The sequence below is a fragment of the Chiloscyllium plagiosum genome, unplaced genomic scaffold (assembly GCF_037043375.1).
Source record: "Chiloscyllium plagiosum isolate Xiang-an unplaced genomic scaffold, Cpla_swu_hap1 HiC_scaffold_12, whole genome shotgun sequence".
NCBI lineage: Eukaryota > Metazoa > Chordata > Chondrichthyes > Orectolobiformes > Hemiscylliidae > Chiloscyllium > Chiloscyllium plagiosum.
Genome location: NW_028270150.1, coordinates 36331576 through 36345502, shown reverse-complemented (window position 1 = coordinate 36345502; position 13927 = coordinate 36331576). Strand labels below are relative to the sequence as shown.

Below are 13927 nucleotides of genomic sequence, written 5' to 3'. Positions count from 1 at the left end.
GGGATGAGGGCATCACTGGCTAGACCAGCATTTATTGCTCAACCCCAATTGCCCAAAGGAAAGTTGAGCATCAGCCACACCACTGTGGATCTGGAGTCGCATGTTGGCCAGACCAGGTAAGGATGACAGTATCCTTCCCTAAAGGACATTAGTGACCAGTTGGGTTTTTCCAACAATTGACAGTTTCGTGATCATCATTAGACTCTTTAATTCCAGATTTTTATTAGGTTGTCTGGGTCTCTGGATTAATAGTCTAGCAATAATAGCACTAGGCTATTGCCTCCCTATGTGGTGGCGACCATTTTAAATGAGACATTGCAGAGGGCATTGGATGATCATTTGGATAGAAATGGTGTGCAGGGATATGGTAAAAGTCAAGACAAGAGATTGGCAGCCAGTAATAGAATCAGTGCAGGCACATTGGGAAACTTAAGGTATGAAGCTAGATTGAAGAACTTGTGCTGCTCTCCTTAGTCCTAAATTGCTGTATACCATTCTGTGAATTTGTTTCCCGTCATTTGGCCTTATTTTCCCATTGATAGTTGGCTGTGTTGCCATAGTCTTACCAGACCAAAAGGGCTACTCTCTCTCGTTAGAGAGAAGTGACTGGTGGTGATTTAACCTGAAGGCCACCAGACCTCAGCTGAGGGGAGAGGTTGAGAAGGAGAGTCCTTCATGGTAACCTCAAACCGATGAGGGAATTTGAACCCATGCTATTCGCATCAAATTTCTCTGTAAACCAACAATCCAGCCAGCTGAGCTAAACTGATGCCCTTCTGTAGATAACAGCAAATAAAAATAGTTCGTCAGATTGCAAGTGAAGAGTTTTTATTATTTCAAGTCCAAAGTTTTTTATTCCCCAAATGGCAAAACCAGACTTAAGAAATATTGTTAATTTTTTTCCTAGTGACTGTAACTTGGCTCCTTCTGAGATGAATAAGGAGGAGCTGACCTCTTGAAGGAAATGGTATTTAATCTTTTTAGTTGTCCTTGAACCTTTTTTAAATTGGAAATTTAATGAGTCCCCCCCCGCCCCCCCTTTACCCTTTGTTGGTAAACCCTCTAATTTTACTTAGAAGTATAAAAGTAATGTGTGTGGAGAACAATGTTAATTTGGTTCCAGTCATGACCAAGGATTCATATTGGATCCACAATCAGCAATATTGGATCAGCAAATCTTCTAGTCCTTTTGTGGTACCTCTGATTTAAGAGGGAAGTATTATTGAAATAAAGGTATTAAATTGTACTGATAGTTCAGTTTCACCTAGATTTATAAGTGACTGATGTATATTTTTGGAATATGTTTTTAAAATTTAGCAGGAATGATTAGATACTGCATTATTTATTCCATGTCTTGCATTATCTATTAGCCATGTACAAATACTTTTCTCTTTCCTTAACTTGTTTCTATCAGCTTTGTCTTCTCAAGTACACTTACATTTGACTTGTCTCTGACAGCCGCCACAGTATCCAACAACTGGAATTATTGCAATAGCTATGGCACTTACTATGTGTGATAAAGTTCACATAGCTGGCTTTAAATATGACATCCATAATCCTAATGGCACTTTGCATTATTATGGCAATGATACTATGTCCGCCATGAGAAAGGTAAGCCACCAAATGAGACCGTGTTTTATGTCTATTGCAGACACCTTCTTTTCATAAAAGTTGTGAAATAGGATTTCTCACTTAAAGGGAGATAACAGAAAACATAGTAATTTCTACTTTGTACTTACAACTGTTCCCAAACCAACACTAATGAATGTTGAAAGTTCTAAATAAATTTTAGTTAGAGCTGGTACTTGCCTGGCTTCAGTCTAAGATTTGTTTTTCCCCACAAGTGCACTTTTTTTTGTAGAATTCCATTGTGGTTTTTTTAGAAAATCTATGTTCTTTTTTTTTAGATTAGATTAGATTAGATTACTTACAGTGTGGAAACAGGCCCTTCGGCCCAACAAGTCCACACCGCCCTGCCGAAGCGCAACCCACCCATACCTCTACATTTACCCCTTACCTAACACTACGGGCAATTTAGCATGGCCAATTCACCTGACCTGCACATATTTGGACTGTGGGAGGAAACCGGAGCACCCGGAGGAAACCCACACAGACACGGGGAAAACGTGCAGACTCCACACAGTCAGTCGCCTGAGGCGGGAATTGAACGTGGTCTCTGGCGCTGTGAGGCAGCAGTGCTAACCACTGTGCCACCGCTTTCTTTTTAATACACATATGTTGTCTTCGTATAAATAGTTCCTGGTATCAATTTATTTAACTAGAATCACTGTCTTTAAAATATTATCTTGCTTTGTTCAATAAAAAGTCATAATAGGTTGAATGAGAATGCCTGATAACTTTCAAAAGTGTTCCTAACTATTTTGCATTAATTGCTATGAAGTGGGTGACACTTGTCTCACAAGTAATTTTCACACCAGTGTCGAGGAGGGGAATGAAATGATTATTGTTTTTGTTCAATTGATCAATGATTTCATTACTGAAGACAATTGATCAATGTTCAAATGATCAATTGTTTACAGTAATGGTTGAGAGAAAATCAAATCCAGGGTGAACACTGAGGTTGTAAACTTCAATCTGGAATCAGTGTAACCACCCTCAGTACAGCTGTCCTTCAATATCTGACTAGAATATATGGATCTTACAGCCAATTACATCTGAGCTAGAAATGAGTACTTCCAATTTTAACCAGGCTTTGTTTCAATTGCTATTCAAATACATTTAAGGAGAAGCTAGATAAGGGAAAAAGTATCAACTTTTGTTTTTTTAAATGAAAGGAGTAGATCTTTTAGCCCTTCAAGCCTGCCCTGCCATTCAGTATGATCATGTCCAATCATCCAACTCAATACCTATTCATGTGTATGTTCTATCCCTTTGATTCCTTTAGCATGAACTATATCTCCTTGAAGACTTTAAATATTTTAGCCTTAACCATTTTCTGTTGTAGAGAATACTACAGGCTCACCACATTCTTGATGAAGAATTCTCTCTTTTTATCTCCATCCTAAATGGCATATCCCATATCCTTAGATTGTGACCCGTGGTTCCTATACTTTACCATCCTGTTCACTGAAATAACTCCACAGAGGCTGGTATCCTGTAACCAAATCACACTTTATTTGTATGTGGAGAGTCCTTGATACTGATTCAGCTTCTTCAGAACCAGTTTTGAGTGCTCAGAATGTCTGACACCTAGTTTTACCTATCAGTCAGGGCTCTCTGATTTGAGACTGGATTCTTTTAGCAATCGGGGAACTCTTATTCTATGATGTCTACCTGGCTGACTTCATTACAGTCACTATATTCACTATGCCTTGTAAATAGCTTTAAAAAAATTCATTATTTCTGTTCCCCAGCCTCAAAAGAAAGATCTTTCTTTTAAAATAAAATGCACTTTTTTCTTTAGAAATAGCCTTCCCTATCACTGGCTTCAGTGGCTTTCTTGCTCAGGACAAAAGTAATAAGAACTTTCTGCAATTTTAAAGGTAGTCCCCTAGCAGCAGTAGGCCAAGGACAGCAAACTCCATGGGACCTAGGTAGAGTAAGTGAGGATTGACTGGCTGTTTACCCAGTTGACTGAGACTTTAAACAGAGTCCAACATATTTGGTTAGAAACTAAACAAATCCCTAATCTTGACACACTAACCTTTTTTCTGTTTTGGTACTGCTGGCTCAAAGTAAATGTGTTTGAATTTAGCAGTACAATGAAAACTTCACTTTTAATAATAGAAAGGAGTCCTGCATTCGCTTTGCAAGAATCAAAAGGAAACTATTAATACAGTCATTAAGGGCTGCAATATGATGGATGGAACGTGGAAATCATTCATTTTGAAAGTAGACTTTATTGCTGAGTTAATATGACAGTGTTTTGGTGTGTGGAATTAGACATTGTGGGGGATTTGCACTACTTTGCGTTTGGTTAAAATGGAAAACATGAACTGCAGATTCTATAAATCGTGCAGTTCCCCAGTTGCTGGTGAAACGCATTAGTTTCGTTGAACTTTTCTCCAGTATTCTTTAGGTGTATAGTTATTTTCAAAAATTAAATGTTTGTACTCATGCTGATCTTAAAAGGATCTGTATTCTGTCACCATTACTACTGCCAGTTTTTCAATAATCATAGTGATAAATTTGCTCTGGTCTGCAAATAAGAGTTAAGCCCAGCACTCTGACTCAGTATGATGTCACTTCCAAACTAAGTGTATCTAATGTATGTTTTATAAATGGAAGTGTTGTTAAGAACAAAAGCTGCTTGTCTTGGGTTTAGTAGATGAAATTTCCATGTATATTTTGAACACTAATAATTGAACTGTTTAATTTGCAGATGATGTATCACAACATTACTGCTGAACAAATGCTTCTGAAGAAGCTGAAATCATCTAATACAATTTTTGATTTGACTGGAAATTTTTGAAATAATCATCGTTGGAATTAATGCTACTGTACACTATTGAACACAGCTTCCCATGCTGGCTGGAGTTCTACTTTTTTATATATATTACCAGGGAAACAAGCCACTACTAATTGTTGAACTGTTGAAAAATTGAGTGCAAGAGAAATACTGCATGTGTACCTCTAATACATGTGAATTGCAATTGCTGTGTGGCTGAGAATTATCTTCTTGCACTCTGCAAGAATAAGCATTGGAAATGCTTCTTATTGACAGCAATGTATCATAGCCAAAAATGGGATTTCATCATTAAAACCTCTCAAACTTTGTCAAAAAAGTGAAATTGATATGAACATCCCTTTCTGATATTATTGTAAATGGCAAAGATATTTTGCTGGTGATTCCTGATTACATCATGGGGCATTTTGGATAGTGAATGGTCAGACAAGGAACAAATATTAGACTACTTGGCCCTTTTGAATGTGCTCTTGCATTCAATAAAATCATGGCTAACCTGAATTTAACCTCCCCTCCACATTCCTGCATATCCCTAATACGCATCGATCCCCTTGACAATCAAGAATCTATCTACCTCTGCCTTAAAGTTCTGCATCCATTTTTTTTGAGGAAGATAATTCCAAAAAAGCTCTTGAAGGTTCTTTCCACATCTGTCCTAATTTGGTGACCCCTTTTATGTTTAAATTATGCCCCCAGTTCTAGATTCTCACAAAGCAGGAAACATTCTTTCAATAGATCCTCCCATTCAAGGACACTCCAGACTTGTACATTTCGGTTGTTGCCTCGTGAATCTTCTAAACTCCAGAGGGTACAGGCATGGTTTGTCTAGCCTTTCCACATAAGGCAATCTGCTCATTCCAGGCATTGGATAGTGAACATTTTTTGAACTTCCAAGACATTGACATCCTTCTGTAAGTGCAGTGACCAGTACTGTACATAATACTCTAAATGCGGTCTCACCAATGTATAAGTGAAGCATAACTTTCATTTGATCATTCTTGCATTCGATTTTCCTTTACAATAAAGCATAACATTCAATCTGCCTTCCTGATTATTTGCTGTACCTGTGTGCTAGCCTTCCAATATTCATATACTAGGACATGTAGATCTCTCAGCATGTGAGCTCTGCAACCTTTTGCCACTTAGATAATACTATTCTTTTATTATTTCATTAAAGATTGACAATTTTCCATATTATAGATCATTTTCCAGATCTCTGCCCACTCAATTGACCTATCCATATCCCCTTATAGGATCCCTTGTCCTTTTTTGTTTTTATCACTCACTTTCCTACCTTACTTTGTGTCATCAGAAAATTTAACAACACAACGTTCGATCCCTTCATCCAAATCATCTATGTAAACTGTAAAGTGTTCAGGACCCAACACTGGCCCATGTGGGACACTCATGACATCCTCCCAGCCTGAAAAAGACTAATTTATTTCTACGCTCTGCTTCCTTTTAGATACCCAATCTTTTATCCATGCTATACGTTACCTCTGACACCCATGAACTTTTTATTTTTCTGCAACAACTTTTGATGTGGCACCTTATCAAATGTGTTCTGGAAATCTAAGTCAATTATATTCTTATCCAGAGTACAAATTACTACTTCAAAGAACTCAATTAGCTAACTAAGGCTTCCCTTTGAGAAAACCATGTTGGCTATGCCTAATTACTTTTGAGCTTACCCAAATGTCCTGTTATAACGACTAATAATAGCTTCTTACATTTTCCCAATGTCAAATATTTAAGCTAATTGGTCTGTAGTTTCCTGCTTTGAGTAAAGGAGTTACATTAGTTATTTTCCAGTGTAAAAGAAACTTCCCCAAATTGAATAGTGGACTAAAGAAATTGAATTTTCATACACCTCTACAGGACTGAAAAGGTATTCTACTCCTTTCAGATCAAAATGGAGATTCTTGAAGTTAGTACTCAGTGATGTCACTTGCAACTACTTTAAACAGAACTAAATTAATGTTCAAGTTGAGAACTTTTCTAATAGTTTGAATTTTTAAAATGATGATAATATTTCCAGTGAAGAATATAAAAGCTTTGAATCTTCCTGAAGCTTTGTTGTAGTTTGTTTTTTGATTTAGTAATGTGGAATTATCTGTTCAGCAATTTAATTGCCATTTTTCCAATTGTGCCATTCAGTTTGGGCATAGTTATCTAACTTATTTACTAAGATGACTGGAGATTTGCTTTGATCTTCATAAGATCTTTCCTGTCTGCATCATCAAATTTAGAAGCAGCATTGTGTAGGTTACCTGAATGGAAAATTATGTTGCTTGAAAGTAAAAGACTGCTTTTATTGCTTCTTAATTGTTCAAAGGATATTTGTTTTTGGCCTTCAGTTTGTAAGTGAATGTTTAAAAATAAATTTATGAAAAGTAATGTTCTAAGAATAAATATTCACTTTACTGCCTGTTCCAGAAACAACACAACCACATTCTGACATAGTTGTACTTCCCCTTCTCAGTCTCACCTGGGCAGCAAGAACAGTTCAATCCCTGTACCTTGATCTGAGTTAAGATAGTGGTAGGGTTGCAATAGAAGCCACACTGGGCTAGGGAGAACCAAGTCACTCATACTTGTGATCGTTTTTAAAAAAACAAACGCAGAATGAATCATTGTTTTGCTGGCACTAGTCATGTTTGGTTCAAAATGGGGAAGTATTTTTTTTGAAGTACTGTTAGACTTCATGCCTAGGCTGTGCAGGAAATCCTCTTAGTCTTCTTTCCCCTTTTCCCATCCCTGCATTAATTGCCTTGGGCACAGTAAATTTGGATCTCCATGCTCAATAACACAAAGTGTTGGCTCTTTGTGATCTGCTGCATCCTATTTTAAATTGAACATGCAAGCCTTCACAACAAGAGTAGCCACTTGATCAAGGCACAGAAGAGAACTGATCCTGCAAATTAGGATAGAAGCAGTGGCCCAAACCTTCGAATCAACACTGGAACTGTAGTGTTCAATGCTCAACAAACAGAAAATTACCCACTTGCCTGGATCACTTTAAAAAGACCAAACTTCTAAAGCTGCAGCCAGAAAATTTCTGAGCATAGGAATTCATGTAGAGACGAGAATTAACACAGAAGTTATGCTCTCTCCCCTTCTACTGTGCTGCCTTCTGTCATGTACGTTTAAATATCCTGTGTGAGTAAGCAGGTGATTGGATGAATGAGTAACGTGGAAGATGGATGAGGTAAATAGATAAATGGGTAGGGTGACTGATAGGTAGGTGGGGAAGGATCAGTTCCGATGTTGCCAGATCATGCAAGTATTTGGGTGGGTAGTAATTTTCCCTTTTCTGCACTTCAATGCATCGCCTTTTGGATTTCAGGAGCATTAAAAACGAGTGACATTAAATATGCTGACCTTTACCAAAAAGGCAAATTTTCATTTTAAATCATTTAGTTTATTTCCATTTTGGGGCTGATCTCGAGGTAGAAGTGCAAATTATGAAGGGAGCTATTGGCAATACCCCACCATACGTTAAGTGTAGGTGTCAATTGGTGTCTACGCTTAAGGCTACAAACGGGAAAGATCGTGTAAATTCCTCCTGCTGTTTACTCTTTGCTGACATCTGCTGGAAAGTGTGCATTTGGCTGTTGAGCTGAGATTGTTTGCAGGGCTGATGACATTTACTGGAGCCTGACACCTACAGGATAAGCTTTTAACTTCAGTGGAGAAGTGCAACATGATGTTGGATTGATTTTTGCATTCTATACACCTCTTGGTGTCTCCTCTCTTCCCCTCCCCCCAAATTCCCATTCATTGAAGTCACGTTTCTGCATTTGATCAATACATTTTTCTAGATCTTATCATCTTGGACAATTTTCAAACTTGGAATGTATATCATTTATAAAAGTTATAAAAAAAAACCAACAAGTAGGTAATCTTTGGACTATCGGTCAAACTGTTACATAATAACTTTATGACTCATTGTATCATGCGTCAAATAAGGAAATCATCCAACACTCCTCCATGCATCCTACTATATAGTAAGTTACGGTTCAGCAACCAGAGCATATGGTAAAAAGCACCCTTTATCTCCAGTTAAAAAGCTAATACAAAATACTCCTCCAGGGGACAAAAAAGTCACCACATTTTACATGTATCCTGTAGAAAGACCAAATCTGTTCCTCTGTGGTACATTACATTATCCAAAAAGCTTCCAAAGTGTGTCACATCAAATGAACTAGTTTTGAAATACAGTCGATGTTATAGTACAAGAAAAAAGAAATGTGGCAGTCAATTTGCAACACAGAAAAGCCCTACGCAGCAATAAAACAGATAGCTTGATGATAAATTTGATTTGCGGGATAAATGTTGGCAAAGACACTGGGAAAACATCTCATTAGCTGCCATTTCAACATAGTCTTCAAGGTGTGAGTCCAAGGTGTAACTCAGAGTGATACAAATCTATGTTTTGATGCATTTTGCAAACAGATTAGGGAAGGCTCATAACTGGTTCTTGTTTCTTATTGGTTTCATCAGAAGTTTTTCCAAACTGGTCACTTGATTGCAGCCATTTTACATCCATGTTTAATCCATGATGGTCCCAGGTATTGAAATCAGAAGACCAAAAATAGATAGTCCATTTTTACCAATGGCATTACATACTGGACACAATTGCCTTTTAAACATTGTCTTTAGGCATGTGTACACATTTGGTGTCCTGACTTTATTATCTTTCTTGGGGTTAGCAAGTAATAAAATTACTCTTTTTTTATTCAAAAAGGCCTTACAGTTGGTGCCCTGTTTTTGGTGACCTAGTTAATGACATATTTATTGAGGTGAAATATAGTTCTATGCCAAAGGGATAACAATATCTTTGTTACAGCCACTTTGCTCAGTGGAGAGCTGATTAACCACCGTCCCAACCGCACCCCAAACCTTCAGGTCATAACGAACAAGATACCCCATTCACAGTATTGATATTTTTGAAGAAGATTTCTACTTATTCCTATGCTGTTTAATACATTATGATTGGAGGTTGCATTTTTTTGCCCTTGCTCGTCTAGCTTCAATTTATTTAAGGCAGTAACCATATTCTGACAAGATGCTTCTCAGATTCTTTAATGATACCTATTCCAGTTGTTTTTCATTTTTGACATCTTCTTTCCCATCATTATTTCTGTCAATCTTTATGACTTTTGTCTTTTATATAATTTTTATTCTATAAGCTTGTAGTGCAGGTTGATAGTTCCGAGTCCCAAGTAGATAGGATAGTGAAGAATGTATTTGGTATGCTTGCCTTTATTAGTCAGTGCACTGAGTATGAGAGTTGGGAGGTCATGTTGTGGATGTACAGAACATTGATTAGGCCACTTTTGGAATACTGTGTTCAGTTCTGGTCACCCTGCTATTGGAAGGATGTTGTGAAATTTGAAAGGGTTCAGAAAAGATTTACAAGAATGTTGCCAGGGTTGGAGGGTTTGAGCTATAGGGAGAGGCTGAACAGGCTGGAACTATTTTCCCTGGAGCATCGGAGGCTGAGGGGTGACCTCATAAAAATTTATAAAATCATGAGGGGCATGGATAGGGTGAATAGCCAAGGTCTTTTCCCCAAAGCTAGAGGGCCAAGGTTTAAGGTGAGAGGGAAAAGGTTTAAAAGAGACTTAAGGGCAATCTTTTCACATAGAGGGTGATGCGTGTAAGGAATAAGCTGCCAAATTAAATGGTGGAGGCTGGTACAATTAAAACATTTAAAAGGCATCTGGATGGGTACATGAATAGGAAGGGTCTAGTGGGATATGGGTCGAATGCTGGCAAATGGGAGTAGATTAATTTAGGACATTAATTTTGGACTGAAGGGTCTGCTTCCATGCTGTGTAGCTCTAATGCTCTATGACCAGCTCATACTATTCATTCATAACTGCACCATCTGCTATGTTCTATACACTAGGGGTTGGTCATCTGTAAATTTCACTGCCTCCAACAATTGACATCTTCTTTGAATGCCTTTCTGAACTTCATCTAGTGATTCATGATGGGACATGTGGCATGGTAACGTCACTGGATGAGTAATCCATGGATTTGAATTGTACTGCGGCAGACAATGAAATGTCAATCAAATAAAATGTGAAAATGGAAGCTAGACTAATGGTAACTGTGTATTAATTGTTGTAAAACTATCTGGTTCACTAATGCCCTTCACGAAAAGGAATCTCCTGCCTTTACCTAATCTGGCCTACATTTGACTCCAGACCCCCCTCAAACTATTCTTAGAAATCAGACAACGTTAACGCTGTTCTGGTCAGCAACACCCACATCCTAATCAAAAATTTTAAAAATTTCCTTCACCATAGGTAGATTGAAAAGAGCAATGGTGAGGGCCTTGTGTTGCCCCCACGTCTAATTACAGCATATTTAGATTCACCAAATACTTTCCTACTGTAGTTGTCCATCCTGCGTATACAGCTATAGTTCTTTTTATTTTCTCTTCAGTCAATTCTGATCACTTCCAACACTTTGAACAGGTTTTACCAGCTTACTGGTGAAAACCTTTCGCATAATCCACAAAATTTAATGTGCATTTCTTGTTGACATTGTGCTTCTTTTGCTTAACACACTCATCACTGCTATAGTCCTTGAGCTCCAAACACCTCTTCAAATCTAATTAGTCATAGCAAATGTAATGGATTGCTTTGGCAACTAATCCTTTTGTGAGATTGTTGATGCATGTGTAATTAAAGGTGCAATGCTCTTTACAGTTCGTGGTATTTGTCTCTTGCCAATTCCTTTCAGTTATCCACATCCTTTCAGATGTTAGCTACTTGTTGTTTTCACTATCTAACTCTCTAGCTAAATGTGTCACTAATTGTGAAAATAACACTCAAAATGTCTTATTCTCATTCCTTTGTGTATTTGAGTCTGGAGTTTCCCAGTGCACAACTGAGAATTAACATTCTGTAACCGTTAAATTATTTATAGCATTGCTGTTCATGCAGTTTGTAGATTCATGCCAATATTGAATATAAACTACATGAATGATCTGATAAAGATAGTGTTCCCTGCTACACTAATATGAGCACATCAATTTTCTATCATTTTAATCTAATTGAGAATGTCTCAAATCATGGAAGTGTTCTAGTGTTGTCCCATTGTCATCACCTTCAACTTCATTCTTTGGGCAGCACTCAAAATGAAGACCCACATTTTCATAGATATGCCCATGTTGGAATGGGGTGGGAGGGGGTGTGTGTGAGGTATTTAGAAGTAGCACGTGGGTCCCCATTCCAGGACTGTGACCCCATTTGCACAATCTGGGATGTTTTTGGTGCCCCAGGATAAAGGTGCCTGTAGCAGCCCCACTATTTGTTCAGATCAGAGTGGTGCTGGAAAAGCACACCAGGTCAGGCAGCATCTGAGGAGCAGGAAAATCGATGTTTTGGGCAAAAGCCCTTCATTAGGAATAGAGGCAGGAAGCCTCCAGGGTGGAGAGATAAATGGGGAGGTGGGGGGGCTGGGGAGAAGGTAGCAAAGAGTACAAAGGTGAATGGGGGTGGGGATAGATCAGAAGGGAAGGTGGAGCAGATAGGTGGGAAGGGAGATTGGCAGGTAGGACAGGTCATGAGGACAGTGCTGAAGTGGAAGGTTGGAACTGAAGGGGGGGGGGAGGAATGATGAAACTGGTGAAGTCCACATTGATGCCCTGGGGTTGAAGTGTTCTGAAGCGGAAGATGAGGTTTTGCAATTCCTGCGGTGGCAGGGGAAGGTGCCAGGACGGTTTGTTGGGGGGGGCGTGGACCTGACTATTGCCTACTTCATTGTGGGCAATTGGCATTTGGCAGGAGACTTTGTTCATGGAACCTTAGGTTGAGTGGGAATCATCAGCCCTGAGGGGAGAATCTACGCCTGGAATTTCTTCATTAACAGACTTTTTTTTGGTTGTTGTTCAATGGTCTTTTTTTCATTTCGGTCATTAGATATTATATTGTAAGTTAGATGTGTTTTTACTGTAGTGATTTGGTTCTGGGACTTTGTCCTGAAAATTTCTTTGATCAGCATTATGTAAGTGTTGAGATGCAGTAGAGTCCTCCCCCTTTTATTCAAAACTGAAGAAAATGTTGTTTGTGATATCATGATTTTAAAAACAAAGAGCCCATTTAATTTAGAAAAGGTTATCTGAATCTTTCACTTAAACAAAAAACAAATCTGATCCTGGAACACTTTGACAAGACATTAGGTGTAGCTTAGAGAGGACACAGAGTTTCTCTGTTTTAATGGACTCCATTTGTTAGGTCTTATTACAGCTAAAGTTATTGTGAATGCTTGGCTGAGTTTCAAAATAAACAATATCTGATCTGGGGTGGAGATTACAGGATTGAGTTTTAAGGTTGATGCTGAGGGCATGTCTTTAAAGGTGCTATATAAGTATATGTTGTTGTTATTCTTTGGTTTCTCCTTAGGATAGCAGGCTTTGCATATTTAGTCTGAGGTCAGACTCTTGCTCCTACCATTTGATTCTACTATATCTGAGCCTGGATTTGGGTCCCTTTACTTGAGGAAAGATGTAGTTGGAGGAAGTTTAGAGGATGTTCACTAGATTGATTCCAGAGATGAGGGATTCGTCTTATGTAGAACAATTGAGAAATTTACTCACTGGAGTTCAGAAGAACGAGAGGAAATGTAATTGAGATGTACAAGATGCTAACGGGATTGACCAAGATAGGATAGACATAGAAAGGATGCTTCCTCATGTGGGGCAATCCAGAAGGAAATGTCATAGTTTTACGATAAGAGTTAGTTGATTTAAAATGGATGAGGAGAAACTACTACTTTCAAAGGGTCATGAATCTGTGGAAATCACGACTCGGAGTGCAGGGGATACTGGGACATTAAGGAGATAGTCAAGAGTTTTAATTAGTATTGGGGTTGAAGGGTTATGGAAAGCGAATAGGAAAGTAGAGTCCAAAACAAGATCAGCCATGATTATATCAAATGGCAGACCAGGCTTGAAGGACTGAATTGCCTACTCCTGCTCCTAGTTCTTGTGTTCTTATCCCTGCTAGTGATCGGTTAATTATATTAACCCATATATTTTTAAGTTATTACACATCTCTTGAACAGGTGGGACTTAACCCCAGACCTCCCAGTGTAGGGGAAGGGTTGCTAATACTGCACCACAATCTTCAGTGTATTTTTAAGAACTTCATTCTTAGGTCGTTCTCCATATTGTTCTCTGACCCAACCAATTGTGAATTTTACTTAAAGTAATTTTTAAAAGGGTAAACAATACTGAGCCGATTAAAGTTGGGAAGAGCAATATCTCCTGCTGTTTTTCGAAAACCCCAGCCAATCAACAATCACGACAATTGAGATCCTATCAATTTATTTTGAATGGAAGTAAAAAGTGAAGGCTTGTTGAGGTATTTCATTATTGCTTACTGCAAACTTACACATTCACTTAACATAATCCCAACAAACCTCAACATTACAAAACAAAATATAAATAAGCATTTCACAAAACAAAAGATTCTTCTCAAAACG

The 13927-nt window shown here is 38.2% G+C and overlaps 1 protein-coding gene across 1 annotated transcript in view; it reads left to right on the top strand.

The window, feature by feature from the left end:
- The window catches only part of LOC122555294 (type 2 lactosamine alpha-2,3-sialyltransferase-like), a 40401-nt gene extending 33578 nt beyond the window's left edge, over nt 1–6823 (top strand). The window contains exons 9-10 of the mRNA XM_087993194.1: nt 1459–1611; nt 4343–6823. Coding sequence (XP_087849320.1) covers nt 1459–1611; nt 4343–4432 — 243 coding nt within the window. The 3' untranslated portion in view covers nt 4433–6823. The remainder of the gene's footprint in view (nt 1–1458; nt 1612–4342) is intronic.
- Nucleotides 6824–13927: the final 7104 nt, after the last annotated feature.